The sequence below is a fragment of the Grampus griseus genome (assembly GCF_964374135.1).
Source record: "Grampus griseus genome assembly, chromosome: 10".
NCBI classification, from domain to species: Eukaryota; Metazoa; Chordata; class Mammalia; order Artiodactyla; family Delphinidae; genus Grampus; species Grampus griseus.
This window is the reverse complement of record NC_139004.1, coordinates 64,613,145-64,634,009: the sequence shown is the minus strand read 5'-3', so window position 1 is coordinate 64,634,009 and position 20,865 is coordinate 64,613,145. Positions and strand designations below refer to the sequence as shown.

The window sequence follows — 20,865 nt, the reverse complement described above, 5'->3', positions numbered from 1 at the left end:
ATCCAGTAATCTTACTATTGCAAGTTCTAAAGTTTTAGAAGAAAAAAATGAGTACCACATTTGACCACTCCCAGTGGCTAGATCTGAGCAGCACACAAGGAGGTGGCTCCTCAGTCTGCTCAGAGCCTCCCCCTGCCAGAGACAGGGTGGCTCTGATCCCACTAAGCCGGTGGGAAAACTGAGGTACACAGAGTAGCCTCACACAGCTGAGTTGAGCCTCACACAGTTGAGGATCCCTCAACTGACTCTTAGGTGTCATCCTCTCTCCCCATCATGAGACCACTGAGCGGCAAGAGGTGTTGGATGACAGGCACAGTCCAGGACTTCACCAGCAGGTGCCTCTGTCCATGTTGGACACTCTGCACAGCATTCAAGGAAGTCAAAGATCCTTTCTAGCTCAGTGTACTACAAAATATCTTTGCCATTCGTGACAACAGGGAAAATCATTCTCCTTTTAAAGTTCAACATGGTGGTTACTGTCTCTACTTTCTTCAATTTTACTGTCCTTCAATTGAACTGGACCTGGCACGTTGGGCAGAGGTAGAGCCCATCCTCAAAGAGTGGACAGAAGGAGACAGAGAAGCCCCTACCACAGGACAAAGAGCTAAGTGCTGGACCAGGGGTTGGCAAACTATGCACAGAACTAATCTGGTCTACTGCCTGTTTTTATACCATTCATGAGCTAAGAGAAGTGTTTATATTTTTAAACGGTTGAAAAAGTAAAAAACAGAATATTATCACATGGCACATGAAAATCATATGTAATTCAAATTTCAAGGTCCACAAATAAAGTTTTATTGGAACATAGCAATGTCCATTCATTTACCTATTTGGCTGCTTTTATACAACAGCAGAGTTGAGTAATTGCTACAGAAACCATGAAGCCCACAAGGCCTAAAATATTTACCATCTGGCCCTTTACATAAAAAGTTTGCCAAGCCCTATTCTAGACTGCACTTGTTTGTTATATCCAAAGTTATTTGCTTTGGACTCTGGTCTTCTCCCGAGGTCTTTGCCATTATTGTAGCAATTTGACTTTTGGCATTCAGATGGCAGGCAGTTGTCAGAAATGGCAGCTGTGCGTCTTCAGGTCCTGTTTTCCTTTTTTTTGATTCCATGTTTCACTGCCTGCACAACCCACCTTCAGTTTACCAGCTAGTCAGTTGTTGGTTTGGAGGCCAATCAGCTTGAAGCCCCTATGGGCCCATTCCAACATGGACTCTGGTTGATCTCCAGCTCTTCAAGACTGCTGAGAAGGGCCTGCCAATTCATACCCTGGTTTTTTCCAAGGCCTGGTACATGGCCTTCCTATAAGCAACCAGGTTCCTGAAGGTAGCCAGGTTAAAGTACTGGCTGAGCAGTCTCAGGGCCACCTGCTTGCTCAGAGACACCTCAGAGAACTCACCATCACCAAAACACTGGACCCAGGTCAGGCCAGAAATGACCTGGTGCTTGAAGGCAGCCTTCCAGAACACCACCATGACAAGCCACCAGGGAAAACCCTTGCATTTTCCCAGATGAAGACCTGTCCTGATCCCTCACTGCCCTTAAGTCTCTGTCCTCTGCAACTTCCTTCAGGGTCTCTAAGCTCTCCTATGGGATATCCTGGGCACAGGGAACTGCTTCTTTGGGGTCCCACATCTTCCATTAGGTCTGGGGTATGGTAGCGGCTAGCAGGGGACTACCATACCAGGCCTGCCCTAGATACTGCCCATTGCCTCAAGGACTTGGTAGTTGAATACTTGACAGGAAAGACATCCACAGGACTCATATCTGCCAGACTTGAGCGGGGCACTGGGGAGGAACTATGCCTCTCCCAGTTGGAGACACAGTCACTATTTCAGGTTTGACAGCTAGGCTTTCAGATGGAATCCTGGTTCCACAAAAGAGTTTTGGCATCACTGGAGTGTCAGAGCCAATCCCATCTTCCCCTTCAATACCTCAGTGCCCATCCGCTCCTGCCTATAACTTAAGAGGTCTAGACACCTTCCCTCTTAGACAGTCATGAACGTGATCTGCAGCCGCCACTGGTCTCTGGGGTGCCAGTGGTCTCTAGGACTAGGGCAAGGGAGCATCTTTGGCAATGGAGTACCGGTTGCTATAGGCCCTATGGGTGATGCGGAACTCTTTTCTTCCCACTGGTATTCTCCCCTCTGCTGAACTGTGTAGTGTCTCCTTTCATCGACTCCTTAAGTCCAGGGGTTCAACTCTGGCCACTTCGAAAGAGTAAAGTTTGGCCCTGCTGAGAACTTGGCTCAAGCACAGCTTCCCAGCCAGGTGCTAGGCATTCAATGCCTTGGCTTCCAAACTTCTCTGGCACTGATAACAAAATTACATTTACTTGGATCCCTTTATCAGGGGTCCCCAAGATCACCCCCCCCATTCACTCACTAGAAGGACTCTAAGGATTCAACACAGTTGTAGTCACAGTTAGGGTTTATAACAGCAAAAAAGATATGCAACAGGATCAGCAAGGGAAAATGACACAGGCAGAGTCTGGAGAAATCCATGCACATGCTTCCTCATGCTCTCTCCCTCCCATAAGGGGACAAAGTGAGTTTCCAACAGTGAAAAATTCAGTAACGTATGTGCAGTGTTTCTACTCAGGGAAGGCCACTAAAGCCTCAGGTGCCCAAGGTTTTTATTGGGGGTAAGTCATGTAGGCACCCTCTGCTGAGAAGCTATAAAAATACCAGACTCCCAGAAGGAAGGCAGGTGTCAAAGTACAGTGAACTATACCTGTTAGTTAGGGAATAGGTCAAGTGCCAAGTTCCCAGATGCCAGCAAAGGGCCAATCTTGCAAGCAGGCCTTCTAAATATAGCAGCCTCAATCCTACACTGTTAAATCTTTCCACACATTCTCTTAACCCTTGTACCACCTGCTGGACACAGCTCACTGACTCACCTGTTAGTCTATCAAGGGAAGCTCTGAGCATCCACCACACAGGCTGTAGCTATGTAGCCCACAGGCTGCTGCTTTGGCTACAAGGAAGTATCACGGGCCTGATCAGAGAGGGGGAGCCACCTCCTCCAGCTCCGCTTCCACAAGCACCACCCCCTGCCCCCCTGGAAAATCACAAATGGGAACAACATACCTTAATGGGGGATCCCCAAAGTCCCCCAAAACTTGAGACCCTCAGCCCCACAATATCCATACCTGCCTTGGTGTGAGTGCCAGAGAGGGAAAGGCCCCTACTGGAGCCACACAGCAGCCAGAGGCTCCCCTCCATCAGCAGTGCCCAGCTACAAAGCCACCTGAGCACTGTGGCTCCCGCCAGTTACCTCACTCAGGACCACTTGGCACAGCCTCCCTCCCTTCTTCCCATCACACTTTGGCCTTTGTCAGCCATCTTTAAGGAACAGGAGAGGAGGGGAGGGGAGGGGAAGAGATCAGGTCCTCAGCTAGCAGCCCAAGGTCTAGATTATCAGGTTGCTGCTAGCACCAAATAGCTCAGCCACTTTGGATAAGCCCCATGATTAGCATACTATTTCTTTTAAGGCAGAGACTTCAACAACCCCCACTACTCCCACGTCTCCAACTCTTCATGGAAGCGGCAGGTAATACCATGGCCATGACGGAACAGTACCTGGGCTTCTATTCTCAGACCCTGTGCAGGGCATGCAATGCCCAGCTTCTGGCTCCGCTGGTCTAGGTTCCAGCTGTAGTCAATTCCCTGTGCTCTAAGGAGTTTCTACAATACTGAGTTGTTTTTTGGTTTTTTTTTGCGGTACGCGGGCCTCTCTCCGCTGTGGCCTCTCCCGTTGCGGAGCACAGGCTCCAGACGCGCAGGCTCAGCAGCCATGGCTCACGGGCTCAGCCGCTCCGCGGCACATGGGATCCTCCCAGACCGGGGCACGAACCCGTGTCCCCTACATCGGCAGGCGGACTCTCAACCACTGTGCCACCAGGGAAGCCCAATACTGAGTTTTGAACCAAGTCCCATCAGTTAGGTAGAACCGCAGGCCCTACAGTGTCTTCTGGGAAGCTGTCTATCTTCCATTTCAGTATCTGTAAGGCATATGACCCCATCAGAAGTTTGCATTATCTGTCTCACCACAAACCTGAGTCAAAGACCTCCAGCAACATGGCCCAGAGAAAGGCAAGCAGTGTTAGGGAACTGCTGTTACAGAACCTGAAGTGCTGCAGACTCCTTGACTAGAGTCTCAGTCCACTGCTGACTACTGTCACTTTGTGACCACTCAGGTTCTCCTGCTCCAGTAAGCCTTGACTCATACTCCAATGTCACAGGCAGAGGTGTAACTCCCTCTTATGTCCAACCTGAGTCTCTTCTCAATCACACCACACTACATGTTTACATTTATGTTTCTCCATCTATCTCCCTTCTAGAATGTGAGTTTATTCAGGAGATCATAATAGGATATGCAGGTAGATGAAGAGTCATACCATGCTTCTGGACAAGGTGAATTATACTGCAAGCCAATCAATTCCTTCCAAATTAAATAAACTCAATGCAACACCAGTCGGAATCACAACAGAGATTTTTTATGGCTCTAGACAAGATAATTCTAAAATTCCTTTAAAGAAAATATATAAGAATAGTCAAGAAAATTATGAAAATAAAGACTAAGAAGACTTGTCTTCTAAAATATGACAACACACTATCAAGCCATAGTAAAGTGCTTTAGCAGTAGTGCAGCGATAGAGTAATGAAACAGAATAGAAAGAAGGGGATGCATACATTGAACTCTTTTCAATATGACTATTTATTTATTTATTTATTTATTTATTTATTTATTTATTTATTTTGGCCTCATCACGTGGCATGCAGGATCTTCGTTCCCCGACCAGGGATCAAACCCATGACCCCTGCAGTGGAAGCAGAGTCTTAACCACTGGACCGCCAGGGAAGTTCTTCAATATGACTTTTTAGGAGAGAGGAAACTCTGACCCTGAGACTATGCCAATTTGTTCTCACCAATCTATAAAAGCTGGAACAGAAAGAAGAAAGCCCCCAGATATAACTTCATGTTCTTACGTCTTTTTCCGACTTATCCTATTTTCTCCAGGACTCCTCCAGTTACCTGTCCCTGACAGTGCTTAATACAATTCTTCAGACATTTTTGTAATCCTAGCAATTAGGGTAAATTCCTCAGACTGGATTGTGCTATTCCCAAGTATTTGCTTTCCTTCTCTGCAAGAGTTACACTTCCCCACCCACTGACATCAGGCACATACAAGTGACTTGCCTCACCAGTGAAGTGTGAGTGCAAATGACATGTCTCTCTTCTAAACAGCAACTTTAAGAGCCACCGTGTGGTTTCATCTCTCTTGCTCTTCTCCCTCTGTCACAGTGCTCCTTGCCCACATAGGGTCTGCCCTTTCACCCTTAGTCATGGATCGAAAGGACACGAAGTAGAGCCAAAGCTAACCCAAGAGCCAAAGCTAACCCACTAAGGGTTAGACAGGATTCCAGTTAGACTGCTGTTGTTAGACTGCCATTGAGATTTGAGGTCATTTATTACTTCAGCATAACTTATCCTACACAGCTCTTCTCCTTCCACAACTACCACTAGCAGTAGCTAACACTGATTAAGCAGGTACCACTTACCAGGCACCGTGCTAAGTCCACTGCTTCATTAATCTTCATGACAAAGCCATGATGTAAATACTGCTGCTACCTCTATCTCACAAAAGAGGGAACCAAGAACTGGGAGGTCAGGTCACTTGCTCACAAGACTGTATCACTCCCAAGTGGCAGTGCCAAGCCTAGTATCTAAGCTTCTGGTTTCAGAGCAGCTTCACTTATCACTGCTTCAATAAATGCCTATCGAGCCAATGACTGAATGAAAATGCAGAGTGACCAGACATCTAGAATTCACACTGAAAAAGCCAGACTTTTCAGACTGACATGGAGAAAAGGATTACTATCTGACTGATAAGCTAGGTTATGCTCTGGCAACAAGTGACCTCCAAAAATCTAAGTGCCTAAAAGCAATTAAGGTTTTTTCCCCCCTCCCTCATGATACAGGTCAATCACAGATTGGTCATATCTACAATTCAGACTGCAGAGTAAGAAGGATGGAAGAATGAATGGATGGATAGATGGATGGGTGGGTGGGTGGGTGGGTGGAAGAAAGGGCAATCTAATCATAGTATGTGGCAAATATGGCATCTCAACTCAGTGAGGAAACAGTGACTCTTTAATAATTGGTGGGAGCAAACTACCATCTACATGGCAGTTCAGTATCTATTAAAAGTGTAAACATGGCTTCTAAAACCAAACCATTAGAATCTTCTTCACCTTGGCAGAAAAGAAAACATGAGTCTCAGGAGACATTTGGTTGTGAGAGATGCATCCTCCTCCAATCTCATGCTCTCAAATCACCATCATGTCCTTACTTTTCTCTCTACAGCACAACCCACCCCAGGAAGGCTCATGGTGGCTAGGGAAAAGGGGCTGAAAAAGCCATTCTGCAGGAACCTCCAACAGAAACATGCAATGTGGTAGATACAGACCCCTCAGACAAGACAGGGTAAGAATGCCCTCCAGACACATCAGCTCCTCTAGGAAGCCTTCCCCAAGAGGCTATGAAGTCTCTACCAGATGCAAAAATATCCCTTCTCACAGGGCAGCGCTATCCAAGAGCAATATGAGAGCTACAGTGCCAACCAAACACGTAATTTAAAATTTCCTGGACTTCCATGGCAGTCCAGTGGGTAAGACTCCACGCTTCCACTGCAGGGAGCATGGGTTCGATCCCTGGTCGGGGACCTAAGATTCCGCATTGCCCTGCCATGCGGCCAAAAAACAAAAAACAAAAAACTCCCTAGTAGCCTTCTCAAATAGTTTTTTAAAAGGTGAAATTAGGGATTTCCCTGTTGGCACAGTGGTTAAGAATCCACCTGCCAGTGCAGGGTACACGGGTTTGATCCGGGAAGATCCCACATGCAGCGGAGCAACTAAGCCCGTGCGCCACAACTACCGAGCCTGCGCTCTAGGGTCCGTGAGCCACAGCTACTGAGCATGCGCGCCTAGAGCCCGTGCTCCGCAACAAGAGAAGCCACCGCAATGAGAAGCCTGCGCACCGCAATGAAGAGTAACCCCCTCTCCGCAACTAGAGAAAGCCCCGGCGCACAGCAGTGAAGACCCAACGACAGCCAAAAATAAATAAATAAATCTTTTTAAAAATAAAAAGTGAAATTACCTTTAATAACATTTAACCCAACATATCTAAGATATTATCATTTCAACACATAGTGTTAAAAAGTTATCATAGTTTATACTTTTTTCCCAACCATCTCTCTCTTTTTAAAAAATATTTATTTTATTTACTTATTTAGGCTGCGCCAGGTCTTAGTTGCAGAACGCGGGATCTTGGTTGCGGCATCTTTAGTCGCGGCATACAGACTTCTTAGGCGCCGCATGCATGTGGGTTCTAGTTCCCCGACCAGGGATCCAACCCGGGTCCCCTGCATTGGGAGCGGAGTCTTACCCACTGGACCACCAGGGAAATCCCCCCAACCATCTCTTGGAAATCAGGTGTGCATTTGACACTTACAGTACATCTCAAAAAGACGTTAAATTTTCAAGGATTAAAGGGAAGTATAGTCTCAGCAAAACAATAACCTTGTGTCTGATGGAAAAATGTTTTAGACTTCTTCATTATTCAGATAGATATTAATTAACTGGAAGTAAAATTAAGAAGGCAGTTCATCAGTAGCATTAGCCACACCTGAAGCGTTCAATAGTCACTGGCAACCAACGGCTGCCGGAGTGGAGAGCGCAAACGGGACCCCCGCGGCGGAAGTCGAGGCGGGGAGATTTGGAGAGGTAGCTGCAAACCACGAGGACAGGGTACTGGACACCAAGGGAGGAAACCCCGCCCCAACCACAAAGAAGGCGAGCAGTCGGGAGGGGTGAGCTGCACAGCCCACAGCGCGCACCCTCCATCTCCACACCTCCTGAAGGACCAGCCTCAGCCTCGGATACCGCCCACGCCAGCCCGGCGCCTGAGGTCGGAGAGCCGGGGGGAGACGGGGAGCGCGGTCACCCTCTTCTCGCCCTAGCACTTCGCCAGCTCGCCCGACTCACCGTCCACTGCCAAGCTGGAATTGCTCCCGCGAGGTCCACATCTGCGCCTGGGTAGGCAAAGCGGCAATAACGGTACCACCGTCGGCGTCCAGTCGCTAAGCGATCTCACAGCCCGCCCCTGGCCACGGGCGGTGCAGAGGGAAGGACGTGCATCTGCAGGAAGTGCGTCACGGCGCAGCGCGTGGCCTGCCGGGAAGCGTAGTTTCGGAACAGAACGCGACCCCCACGGGTCGGAGAAAGACTGTATTCTCGCGTTAACCTGCTGATTTCTCCTCCGCACGTTTTCTTGTTTCCATGCTCTTAAACATTCTATAAATGTTTAAGCAAAACGTAGTCTTGTTTCCATGCTCTTAAACATTCTATAAATAGCCTTATAACGTATCTACTAGCTAATTTTGCACAATTTCTTTAATGATATACGGTAATCCGTTCATTTTTGTTCACAGCTGTATGGTATCTATTGTAAAATTAGACCAGTATTCCAATTGGTTGTTATCCTGTATGTCTCCTTGCACACCCATGGAGAGTTTCTCTAGGGCAGCGGTTCACAAACTTTTTGCTGCAGTAATCCTTTTACACTCTTAAAAAGTACTTTTTTCCAGTTCCATTGAGATATTACTGACATACAGCACTGTATAAGTTTAAGGTGTACAGCATAACGATTTGACTTACATATATTGTGAAATGATTACCACAATGTTTCATTAACATCCATCATCTCATATAGATACGAAAAGAAAAAAAAATGTTTTTTTTTACTTGTGATGAGAACTCTTAGGATCTACTCTCTTGACAACTTTCAACTATACCACACAGCAGTGTTACTATAGTCATCATTACATCCCTGTACTTTTGTATCTTATAACTGAAAGTTTGTACTTTTTACAACCTTCATCCAATCTCCACCCATACTCTAACCACAAATCTGATCCCTCTTTCAATGAGTGTGGTTGCTTTTTGTTTGAACGGCATTGAGGAACGGCCACAGTGATGTGTTCAATACCAGAGGAAAAGCCATGAGGGGCACACTTTTCCAGAGTTACGACTGTCAAGAGGAAGCAAAACGTTATGGGTATTGTAACTGCAGGCTTAGCCCTGAGACTGAACTGCGTCTCTGTGAGTGTTTAACAAATGCCTGGCCCCTCCGGACTGTCACCTCCATGTGAGCAGGGACAGCATCCCCACCAGCACTGCACACAGAGCAGTTCTCATTAAGTCCCTACTGGGCGTTGGAGCAGGAGGGCAGAGGTGTATGAAGGGCACGAGAGGGACCCGAGAATGGAGACGCTGTGCTGGACCTCTTGGCCCTGTTACCTCTCCCCATGCCCTCCTGGAAGGAACAGCTGCCTCACCCATCTCTGTATTGACAGGAGTGATCCTCTCTCTTTCTCTCTCTCTCTCACACACACACACCCAAGAGGACTCTCAGAGTTAAGGACTTGGTCCTGGTAAGATGAAGGAGGGGAGATAAGTGAATTTGAATGTGGAGGAAATTGTTTTCAGAAGAATTTATTTTTCAGAGTCCAAAAGTCTGAGCCAGGATAAGCTGATTCTTAGCAGTATTCACTGGGCTGAAATATCCCAAAGATATCTTTGATTCTCTGACCAATTCTCTCAGTCTTTTTGCCTATCTTCTCCCACCTCTCTGGAGGAAGTCACCCAGCCATCGAAATAGCCCCACACTCCGAATCTGTGAACCAGGAGGAAACAGGCTTCTTTTGGGGATTGGCTCAAGATTAACACAGGTCCACACCCCACCTGAACACCCCCATTCCTGGGCCACTGCAGGAAGCTTGGAGCCCTAATCCACTTCCAGTGTGACACTTGGAGCAGGTGGTTGAATACCTATACACACAGACAGATGAGAAAACTGGGGACCACAGATGGCAAGGGGTTTCCCAGGGTCACAAGCCCATCCCAACAAAGCTGGACTGGAGCAGGGGCTGAAAGCCCATGACTTGAGTCAATGCCTCTTAAACTTCAGCACAGTCAGAATCCCCTGGAGGCCTTGTGAAAATGCAAATGGCTGGGCCCCAGCCCAGAGTCTGATTCAGGAGGTCTGAGTGGGGCCTGGGAATCTGCCTTTCTGTCAAGTTCCCGGGTGGGACCCCACTTAGAGAACCACTGCTCTAAGGGATGGCAGAGCCATTCCTGGAGACCTTGGGGTTGGGTGAGGGAGGGACCAGGGTTGGGGGGCCTTTCTTTGCCCTCGAAGGGGCAGCAGGTAATTGGTCCAAAGGATGTTCCACAACCCAACCCATTATCAGCTCCATAACACAGAAGGGGCCACTCACCTCATTAGAGTTTATGACAAATTGGTCCTTGGACTGGTCCAGGGTGACTGTCCCCACACACTGTTTCACCAGCTGGAAGGGGAGGCTCGAGGTCAAACTGGAACCCCCCCGGGCCATCACCTCCCAAACTCAGCCTACGGACTGGAAATCTTGCCCGAAGCCCCGTATTAGGCTCCCTGGGAAGCATCCATCAGTGCCCCCAGCCCCCAGGCTCACCCCATTCTCCTTGAAGTCACACTGGCTCCAGGGGCTGCTGGGTCATCCTGGGGCACATGGTCTCCTTCATTGTGAAGCTCACAGGCTTCAGGGAGTCTGGGTCCTCATCCTGGTCAAGGATCAAAGTGGGGAGACTGGACTGAGGTTCGTGCTTCCTTCTCTGATCTGTCTGCCTGCCCCCACCTAGATGGCAGCCTCTCCAGCCCCTCCTGTGTGCCTGGCCCTGGGCTTGGTGCTGGGTGCACAGGGGAAGGGAACAGAGCCCACTCCTGGGCTTGTGGGCACACAGAGAACAGCACAAGACCAGCTCTAATGAGACCACCTGAACCTCTGAGGGGCTGAGGGAAGTCAGGGGTCGCCTGCAGGGAGAGACCTTGTCACTGGCACCTCCAGGCTGAGCAGAGTCGTTCCCTGGTAGCGGGACACCGAGTTAAGAGGGGACTTGAAGCAGGGAAGTCACATGGCAGAGCCAGTGACCCCCCTCTATCCCTGAAGCTCCCAGAGAACCCTTAGGTCCAAAAGGGGGGTACAGGGTGCCTGTTCCAACAGTAGAGATGCTAAGGCAGGAAGCCTCATGCTGGGAGGGGACCCAGCTCTGGGAAGGTTTCCTGGAAGAGGTGGGAGCCCACCTAGAGGGAGAAGTCCCTTCCTGACAGGAGGTACAACCTGAGCAAAGAGGATGACAGTGTGGCCAAGACTAGTGGGAGACAGGCCCCTCCCCAGGCCCCTCCTGACTCACGGTCTTGGGAGGCAGGTCCAGCTCCAGGAGGCAATAGGGATTAGCTTCTGAGGACCGCTCGTTGAGTTGATCCAAAGCACGAATCACAGCCTCCTTGTAGCTGAGGGTCTGGGCGCTGGCCGAGGGCACCACTAGTCCCAGCAGCGGTAGCCACAGTGACCACCGCCCCAGGGCAAGGCTGGCCCTCTGGGTCTCCATGGTCCCCAAGTCGGCCTCCTCCCAGCACGCAGGACCCTCCTTTATGCTCAACCTGGGCCTGATGCAAAGGCTCAACCAGGAGCCTTCCTGACCTGCCCCATCCCTGGCTACCTTCCAGGGTGTTCACCGGGCTTTCTTCAGCCCCTGCGTTACCTCACAGGATTGCTGGGCAGTGGGAGCGGGAAGCCTCCTGTGGAAGGTGAAGAAATGGTTTCTCTATCTCCCTGACAACGTCTTGGCCTCTCCTGGGGCCCATGGGGAGTGTCAAAGGCAGGGTTGCTCAAGAACGTTGAGTCCTCCAGGAGAGGGAAGACCAGGCTCTGTCTTATGTCCCCTCGGCCTCCACACTCTGGCCTCCTCAGGAATAGGGTAAAGGAGTGATTCAACAGCAACCTCCAAGTTCAGGCACTGCCTTGAACCCAGTAGGAACTCAGTTAAGCTTTGATGAATGGAGGAGAATACGAACCACATCTAGAGCCTTACCCATCCAGCAGTCCATAGGCAGACAGTCAAGCCCTCACCATCTTGTTCTCTGGGCCCAGCCCTCAGCCAGTGAGCTCTGTCTGCCCCCTCTCCTGGATTCTTCTCCACTGCTTTCTCAGTCTAAAAATGTCCTGTCCCCGGTCCCTGACAAACACGACCTATTGTCCTGGCCCCTCTCCAAAGGAGCCTGAGAAAGGGTCATCTACACCACTGACAACACTTCTTTGCAGGCTCACATTCAAGGCCATGGCAGGCTGACCAGCCCTCACTGGATCCAGAGGCCCCTCTCAAGCCTTGTCTTTATCTCCACAGGCACTGGAGACACTCTGTGTTCTGAAACTGCCCCCTGCCCGATTGTCCCCTGCTGCCACTCTCCTGGGTGCCCTCCTGCCTCCCCCGTGGCTCCTGCTCGGTCTCCTCCAAGGACCCTCCTCCTAAGAGGCAGGGCTGGCACAGGTGCATCCGGGCTGCTTCTCCTCCCAGTCCTCACACATTCCTGGGGACACCCCTTCTCAAGATACCAGTTATCAGGGACACACATCACTGGTCTGTATCTCTGAGCTCAAGACTCCCATGAGTGCCCCTGGTTGTCCGCACTGAGCTGTTGGCTGCTGTTGGCTGGGTGCCGCCGCAGGAGCCCTGAGCTGAAAGCCTGGGAGCCCCACCTGCTCCTTCTTCCTCCTGAGGACACTCCCTCTGGCCTCCCACCAGCCCAGCCCAGCTCCTACCACCGTCTTCTCTCCTCTCAAGCGTAGCTACAACCTCCAGACTCCACCTTCTCTGGTTCCAGGCTCTCCCCAGACCACTGTCCGCCCTCCACACCATTGTCTAGGGGCTCAGGCCAAGCACTGATTGGGCCATTTCCCCTGCTGCCTTGAGGCAGGGGCATCGGGGTCTGGGTCTTGATGCTCCCTGCTGTCCTCAGCCCCTGCCCTGCAGGCCTCAGGTGTCAGGCTGCCCCGTCCACCGCAACCACTCAGACAGTGCTGAACCCCCTGCTCTTCCCCATCTCTGCGCCTGGTCCCTCTGCTTGCCCTGCCCTTCCGCCTGGGGAAGGCTTCAGGGGCCTTCAAGCACACAAGGCATCTCCTCTTCTTGTCTGCCATAGCCCTCAGGAAGCCTCTTCTGATTTAACCCGAAGTAACTCCGTGTCCAGTGCTCTGGTTGAGTCACCAGGCAGGGATGGCCAGTGCTCGGGGGTGGAGGGAGCACAACTGGGAGAGATAATGAGCCAAAGTGTTAGAGGGGCCCAGAGGCCATGAAGCAAATTCTGATCCAGTCTTCCATGGAATGGCCATGTGACTGAAGGCCTGTGGGACTCTTGGCAATTGGCTGGGGCACTTCGGAAGGTGGCAACCGGGAAGGATGGCGCTGGTTGCGCACTCAGCCTTGGAGAAGGAAGGAGAGGTGGGCTTCTGTGCAACCTGGTTTCACAGTCCAGGTGTTGCCCCAGTGGCCTCTTGGTCAAGCTGTGTACTTTCCCCATGTCAAAGGAGGAAAAGAAGGTGATCACAGTAGAAAATAATTGGCAATACACATTGTTACTGCTGTCTGGTAAGCCTGAAATTGTCGCTGTGCTCTCTTGCCTCTGCACCTTTGTATTTGTTTATTCTTCAGACTGAAGTCCCCTTTCTCGTCCTTCCCTGAATCCTTAGGAGGGTCCCCCGCCAGGTCCTCAGGCAGCACCTCCCATGGTGGGGGGAGAGCCTTCCCTTCCTCCAGCATCTGGCTTTCCTGATTTAGTCCTCACAGCCTGTCAGAGCGGAGGTCTTCTCAGGAGAGACACAAGAGCCCTTGTCCCAGGCACGTTGCCCCTGACTCCACTTCTGGTCCTTGAGAAATCCTCATGCAACCTTCACCCCAACAAACTCAGGTATGAGCCCTGATCCTGCATCTCCTCTCTCCTTTGCTCCTCCCAGCCATCCTTCCTGTCCATGAGACTCATGGCCATTGTACCTGTAGGCTTAGCCCTGAGTCTGGACTGCATCTCTGTGAGTGTTTAACAAGATGCCTGGCCCCTCCTGCACTGTCACCTCCATGTGAGCAGGGACAGCATCCCCACCAGCACTGCACACAGAACAGGTCTCCTTAAGTTCTTACTGGGTGTTGGAGGAGGAGGGCAGAGGCGTGTGAAGGGCACAGGAGGGACCCGAGAATGGAGACGCTGTGCTGGACCTCTTGGCCCTGGCCCCTCCCCATGCCCTCCTGGAAGGAACAGCTGCCTCACCCATCTCTCTGTTTCATGCCTGCATTCACACACACACACACACACACACACACACACACACACACACACACACGTGGCATCCCAGAGTTACGGATTCAATCTTGGTAAGTGGGAGGAGGGGAGACGAGTGAAACTGAAGTCTGGAGGATACTGATTTCACAAGAATTTATTTTTCAGAGTCCAGTAGCCTGAGCCAGAATAAGCATACGATTAGGACTCTTCTCTGTCTCATGATGCAAAGCCTTGATGTGCTGATTACCGGCACATTCTTATCACTATCATGCGACATCTTTGCGCCGGCTGTGGTGGCGCCCATGGTAGCTTTGTAATCCTGACACTCTGGGCCTGTGAACCAGGAAGAAACAGGTTGCTCTTGGTACTGGACCAGCATCAACACAAGGCCCCTCCCCACCTGGACTTCCCTCTTCCAGGGCCACACCAGGATCCTTGGGGCCCCAGTTCACCCTCTGGCTGTGACCTGTGGAGCTTGTGTTGAATCCCGACACATACAGGCAGAAGAGAAAACTGAGGCCCACAGAAGGCAAGGGGCTTCCCAGGGTCACAAGCCCAACCCATCAAAGCTGGATGACAGCAGGGGATGAAAGCTCCAGTCAGTGCCTTTCAAATTCAGCAGTCATAATCCCCTAGAGGCCTTGTGAAAATGCAAATGGCTGGGCCCCAGCCCAGAGTCTGATTCAGGAGGTCTGAGTGGGGCCTGGGAATCTGCCTTTCTGTCAAGTTCCCAGGTGGGACCCCACTTAGAGAACCACTGCTCTAAGGGATGGCAGAGCCAGTCCTGGAGGCCTGGGGCTCGGGTGAGGGAGGGGCCAGGTAGGAGGGCCTTTCTCTGCCCTCAAAGGGGTAGCAGGTAATTGGTCCAAAGAACGTTCCACTACCCACCCTCAGCAGCCCCTGCAACACACAGGGGCCACTTACCTTATTACAGGTGATGTCAAAGTTACCCCTGTCCTGGTCCAGGGTGACTGTCCCCACACACTGTTTCACCAGCTGGAAGGGGAGGCTCGTGGTCAAACTGGAACCCCCAGCCCATAAACTCCCAGCCTCACCCAGGGGCTGAAAATCTTCCCGGAAGCCCCCTGTTTACATCCCTGGGAAGCATCCTCCAGTGCCCCCCGCCCCCAGCCTCACCCCATTCTCCTTGAAGTCACACTGCTCCGGGGGCTGCTGGGTCGTCCTGGGGCACACGGTCTCCTTCACCATGAAGCTCACAGGCTTTGGGGTGTCCGGGTCCTCGTCCTGGTCAAGGATCAACGTGGGGAGACTGGGCCCGGGCTCATGCTTCCTTCTCTGATCTGTCTCCCTGCCCCCACCTAGACGGCAGCCTCTCCAGCCCCTCCTGTGTGCCTGGCCCTGGGCTTGGTGCTGGGTGCACGGAAGAAGGGACAGAGCCCGTTCCAGGCCTCACGGGCACACAGAGAACAGGAGCGGACCTCAGACCAGCTCTGACGACAGCACCTGAACCTCTGAGGGGCTGAGGGAAGTCAGGGGTCGCCTGCAGGTAGAAGCCTCATCACTGTAACCACCAGGCTGAGCAGAGCCCTCCCTGGTAGGGAACAAAGAAGTGCAGAGGGGACCAAAGCCAGGAAGTCACATCACAGAGCCAAGGACCTCCCCTCCATCCTTGGAGTTCCCAGAAGCCCCTTAAGCCCGAACAGGGTGTACAGGGCGACTATTCCCACAGCAGAGATGCTAAGGCAGGAAGCCTCATGCTGGGAGGGGACCCAGCTCTGGGAAGGTTTCCTGGAAGAGGTGGGAGCCCACCTAGAGGGAGAAGTCCCTTCCTGACAGGAGGTACAGCCTGAGCAGAGGCGGTGACAGTGTGGCCAGGGCTGGCGGGAGACAGCCCCCTCCCCAGGGTCCTCCTGACTCACGGCCTTGGGAGGCGAGTCCAGCTCCAGGAGGCGGTAGAGATTAGCTTCTGAGGACCGCTCGTTGAGACGATCCAAAGCACGAATCACGGCCTCGTTGTAGCTGAGGGTCTGGGCGCTGGCCGAGGGCACCACTAGTCCCAGCAGCAGTAGCCACAGTGACCACCGCCCCAGGGCGAGGCTGGCCCTCTGAGTCTCCATGGTCCCCAAGTCGGCCTCCTCCCAGCATGCAGGACCCTCCTTTATGCCCCTCCTGGGCCTGATGCAATGGCCCAACCACGCGTCTTCCTGACCTGCCCCATCCCTGATCTCCTCCCCGGCTGTGAGCTGGACTTGCCTCAGCCCCTGCTGTTGCCTCACGGGGTTGCTGGGCAGTGGGAGCGGGAAGCCTCCTGTGGAAGGTGAAGAAATGGTTTCTCCATCTCCCTGACAATGTCTTGGCCTCTCCTGGGGCCCATGGGGAGTGTCATAGGCAGGGTTGCTCAAGAGTGTTGAGTCCTCCAGGAGAGGGAGGACCAGGCTCTGTCTTACATCCCCTCTGCCTCCACACTCTGGCCTCCTCAGGAATCAGGGGGACAAAGTGTTCTACTGAATCTCCAGTTCTAGGCACTCCCTGGCATGCAATAGGCAGTCAATGAACATTTGATGAGTGGTTGACAGTACCACTCACAGCTAAGGACTTACACACCCAGCCAATTCCTTGGCAGATGCAAAGCCCACACCATCCTTTTCTCTGCACTCAGCACTCAGACAGTGAGCTCCATTTGTCCCCTCTCCTTGATTCTTCTCCACTGCTTTCTCAGCCAAAACATTTCCTCTCCCCCGACCCCACCAAACGTGGCCTATTGCCCTGGCTTCTCCCCAGCCAAGCCTGAGAAAGGATCATCTATACCCTGACCACACTTCTTTGCTCCGTCTCATCGTGAAGGCCACTGCAACGGGACAGCCCTCCCTGAATCTGGAGGCCATGCTCAAGCCTTATCTTTTTTTTTTAATTTTATTTATTTATGGCTGCAGTGGGTCTTCATTGCTGCGTGTGGGCTTTCTCTAGTTGTGGCGAGTGGGGGTTACTCTTTGTTGCAGTGCACGCGCTTCTCATTGCGGTGGCTTCTCTTGTTGTGGAGCACGGGATTTAGGCACACTGGCTTCAGTAGTTGTGGCTCACGGGCTCTAGAGCACAGGCTCAGTAATTGTGGTGTGCGGACTTAGTTGCTCCGTGACATGTGGGATCTTCGTGGGCCAGGGGTCGAACCTGTGTCCCCTGCATTGGCAGGCGGATTCTTAACCACTGCGTCACCAGGGAAGTCCATCAAGCCTTATCGTTAACATCACAGGTGGTGGAGCCCCTCTTTCCTCCAGAAACTGACTGATTGTCCCCTGCTGCCACTCTCCTGGGTGCCCTCCTGCCTCCCCCGTGGCTCCTGCTCGGTCTCCTCCAAGGACCCTCCTCCTAAGAGGCAGGGCTGGCACAGGTGCATCCGGGCTGCTTCTCCTCCCAGTCCTCACACATTCCTGGGGACACCCCTTCTCAAGATACCAGTTATCAGGGACACACATCACTGGTCTGTATCTCTGAGCTCAAGACTCCCATGAGTGCCCCTGGTTGTCCGCACTGAGCTGTTGGCTGCTGTTGGCTGGGTGCCGCCGCAGGAGCCCTGAGCTGAAAGCCTGGGAGACCCACCTGCTCCTTCTTCCTCCTGAGGACACTCCCTCTGGCCTCCCACCAGCCCAGCCCAGCTCCTACCACCGTCTTCTCTCAAGTGTAGCCACAGCCTCCACACTCCACCTTCTCTGGTTCCAGGCTCTCCCCAGACCACTGTCCGCCCTCCACACCATTGTCTAGGGGCTCAGGCCAAGCACTGATTGGGCCATTTCCCCCGCTGCCTTGAGGCAGGGGCATCGGGGCCTGGGTCTTGATGCTCTCTGCTGTCCTCAGCCCCTGCCCTGCAGGCCTCAGGTGTCAGGCTGCCCCATCCACCGCAACCACTCAGACAGCGCTGAGCCCCTGCTCTTCCCCATCTCTGCGCCTGGTCCCTCTGCTTGCCCTGCCCTTCCGCCTGGGGAAGGCTTCCCTGACCTCCATCCAGAAATGGCACCTCCTCCTCTTGGCTCCCACAGCCTCAGGAAGTCTCTTCTGATTTGATCCCAGGTGGCTCCCTGTCCAGTGCTGTGGATGAGACACCGGGCTGGGGGGTCAGTGTGGGAGTTGGTGAGAACACAGCCAGAAAGGTCATGGGCCAAAGCAATAGAGGGGCCACAGGCCAAGAAGGAGATTCTTGTACAGTTTTCTGGAGGAATAACCATGTGGTTGTGAGGCCTGGGGTAGCTCCCGGACTCAGCCGGCCTGCGGGACTCTTGGGGCCATGGCCAGGGCACCTCAGAAGGTGGCAACCGGGAAGGATGGCGCTGGTTGCGCGCTCAGCCTTGGAGAAGGAAGGAGAGGTGGGCTTCTGTGCAACCTGGTTTCACAGTCCAGGTGTTGCCCCAGTGGCCTCTTGGTCAAGCTGTGTCCTTTCCCCAAGTCAAGGGAGGAAAAGAAGGTGATCACAGTAGCAAATAATTAGCAATACACATGGTTACTGGCTATTAGGTAACGCTGAAATCCTCCCTGTGCTTTCCTGCCTCTGAAACTTTGCATTTGCTCACTCTTCTGACTGAAGTCCCCTTCCCCATCCTCCCTGGATCCTGTGTAGGTCCATAGACTGCAACTCCCGTGGTGGGGGCCTGCCTTCCATGCCTCCAGTCTGGCTCTCCTGGCTTAGTCCTTACAGCCTGTCAGAGCGGAGGTCTTCTCGGGAGACAAACCACAGCCCTTGTCCCCAGGTGGGTTTACCCCTGACTCCACATCTGGTCCTTGAGAAATCCTCATGCACCTTTCACCCCAACAAACTCAGGTATGAGGCCTGATTCTGCAGCGCCCCTCTCCTTTGCTCCTCCCAGCCATCCTTCCTGTCCATGAGACTCTGGGCAGGAAGGGGAACTGGACCTCAGGCTGCTGTGCCCCCAAACGTTGGGGAACACCCACCAGCTCCCTGAGTTGTCCAGTTCATGGGGAAAATGAAACCTACAGGTTAAATCACTCAAATAAGGATCTACCATCCAGGAAACAGGAGATGCAAGACTTGGACCAAATGCCCCGACTCACCCACCACGCTGGTCGTCTCACAGGGACCAGGGGAGGGAATTCGGCCCTCCCTCCTGCCCTCTGCAGTGAGTAGGGAAGGCAGCCACGGCTGCTGTGAGGGTGAAGACTTGGGTCAGGGCTGAGTGTCAGGACCCTCTCTCTGCTCCGGGTCAGCTTCTTCCTTCCCACTTCCCACTTCATGTGAAGCAAGGAGCTGCAGCAGGTTATATCCCCCTGGAAAGCCCTCAGCCCAGCTGGGGTTTCCCAGGCCTGGGGTTTGGTGAAGGAGGCCAGCTGGCAGGAGGGCAGTGCCACCCCTCTCTGGGGGTGGGTACATAAAACCAAACAGAGGCTGCACCCGCCACACTGTAGCCAGAATACTTGGTGGCATCAGGGCGACTGTGCTGCTGCTGCTGCTGCAGAGTCAAGCTTGAGGCCAACCTACCTCCCTGTCCAAGGACCTCAGCCTGCGCCAGGCTCCGGCTCCGGATCTCACCACCAGCCACGACAACAAACATCCAACCAGCTCCTCTCCGCAGCATCTGGGGCTGTGTGATAAGGTGAGCTGGGCCCGGGTGGAGGCTGAGTGGGAAGGTGCCTGAGCTTTGCAGAAGAGGGCCATGCTCACAGCCAGCCCCAGACATGTAGCAGACTGGTGGGCATGGGTACCATTCCTGTGAGTGGGTTTTACTGGGGACATGGATGTAGAGATGACAGTTGGGGGCCGAGGCCAGTTCTATCCCCAGAGGGTGACAGAGGGTGCTCTCTCCCCAGAGCCTGGGGACTCTGGATGCCTCGGGTACATCTGAGAAGGCACATCCTCCCTCATTCTTCTACCAGGACAAAGACCTGCAAACCCCCAGGATCTCAGGGTCTGCCTCCTGGAGACCACGAGCTTCGGCAAGAAGTGGGCTGAGCCTATAAAGACATCAACCTCCAGGAGGCTCGAGTAAGACAGGGCACTTCACACGAGGCCCACACACCCCTCCACCTTTCCTGGGTGCCTACGCGGTCCCTCCCCACAGACTGGCATGTCCTAGTAGAGGTCTTAAGTCTGCTCGTGGATGCCCTGGGAAGGTAGAAACAGCCCCTCCAGAGGATCCACCCAGGTTCTGACGTTTAGTATGCGCTTTTGGAAGTAAAGAGAGAAGGGACCAACTCCTGGGGAGAGGGATGGACTGGAGATCAGAACACAATTTCCTTTGATTCCATTTCTTCAGCCCTACCTTTCTCATGATCCCAGATCCAACTCAATAGATCCAGGTGGCACCTGCTTTTCTTATTTCCAAAAAGTAATTTGGAAGCCAACAAATATTAAACCAAAAAAGAAAAAGAAAACAAAAAAAAACAAAACAAAATAAAGTAATCTGGAGATTTTAAAGGCACCTTTCTGACTGCTCACTATCAGTTAAGAACCACTGATCATGGCTCCAGCAACAACCCCTCGCCCTTGGGAGAACTTCCTTTCAGATATAGAGCTCGATTAAAACAACACACAAGGGAAGAGCCTGGGGAGGTGGGATTGTAGATTGGATGGGGATGGAGACTAGGAGGGCTGTTGGGTGGCAAGACTTTGGGTGGGCTAGAGCTGTGTTTGGTGAGAGCCATGCTGTGTTGGTGTGAAACCCCGGCTATGAAGTG

General features: G+C 52.5%; 2 protein-coding genes and 1 long non-coding RNA gene across 3 annotated transcripts in view; all 3 read right to left on the bottom strand.

Annotated features, from left to right (window-relative positions):
- The window catches only part of LOC309827969, a 94,599-nt gene extending 86,416 nt beyond the window's left edge, over positions 1 to 8,183 (bottom strand). Inside the window, exon 1 of the long non-coding RNA XR_014297280.1 lies at positions 8,055 to 8,183. This is a non-coding gene — a long non-coding RNA (uncharacterized lncRNA). The remainder of the gene's footprint in view (positions 1 to 8,054) is intronic.
- Positions 8,184 to 10,183: 2,000 nt separating this feature from the next.
- Positions 10,184 to 11,501, bottom strand: LOC309828274 (protegrin-5-like; the record flags this gene model as incomplete). Its single annotated transcript, XM_082663525.1, is given in 5 exon segments — positions 10,184 to 10,213; positions 10,349 to 10,420; positions 10,565 to 10,588; positions 10,590 to 10,673; positions 11,304 to 11,501. Coding segments are annotated over 5 exon segments (408 nt in total).
- A 2,965-nt stretch (positions 11,502 to 14,466) lies between these two features.
- Positions 14,467 to 16,482, bottom strand: LOC309828273 (cathelicidin-1-like; the record flags this gene model as incomplete). Its single annotated transcript, XM_082663524.1, has 4 exons — positions 16,104 to 16,482; positions 15,361 to 15,468; positions 15,148 to 15,219; positions 14,467 to 14,556 (listed from the first exon to the last, which is right to left on the bottom strand). Exons 1-4 carry the CDS (start codon positions 16,299 to 16,301, stop codon positions 14,467 to 14,469), a joined length of 468 nt encoding a protein of 155 aa, XP_082519650.1. The 5' UTR covers positions 16,302 to 16,482.
- Positions 16,483 to 20,865: the final 4,383 nt, after the last annotated feature.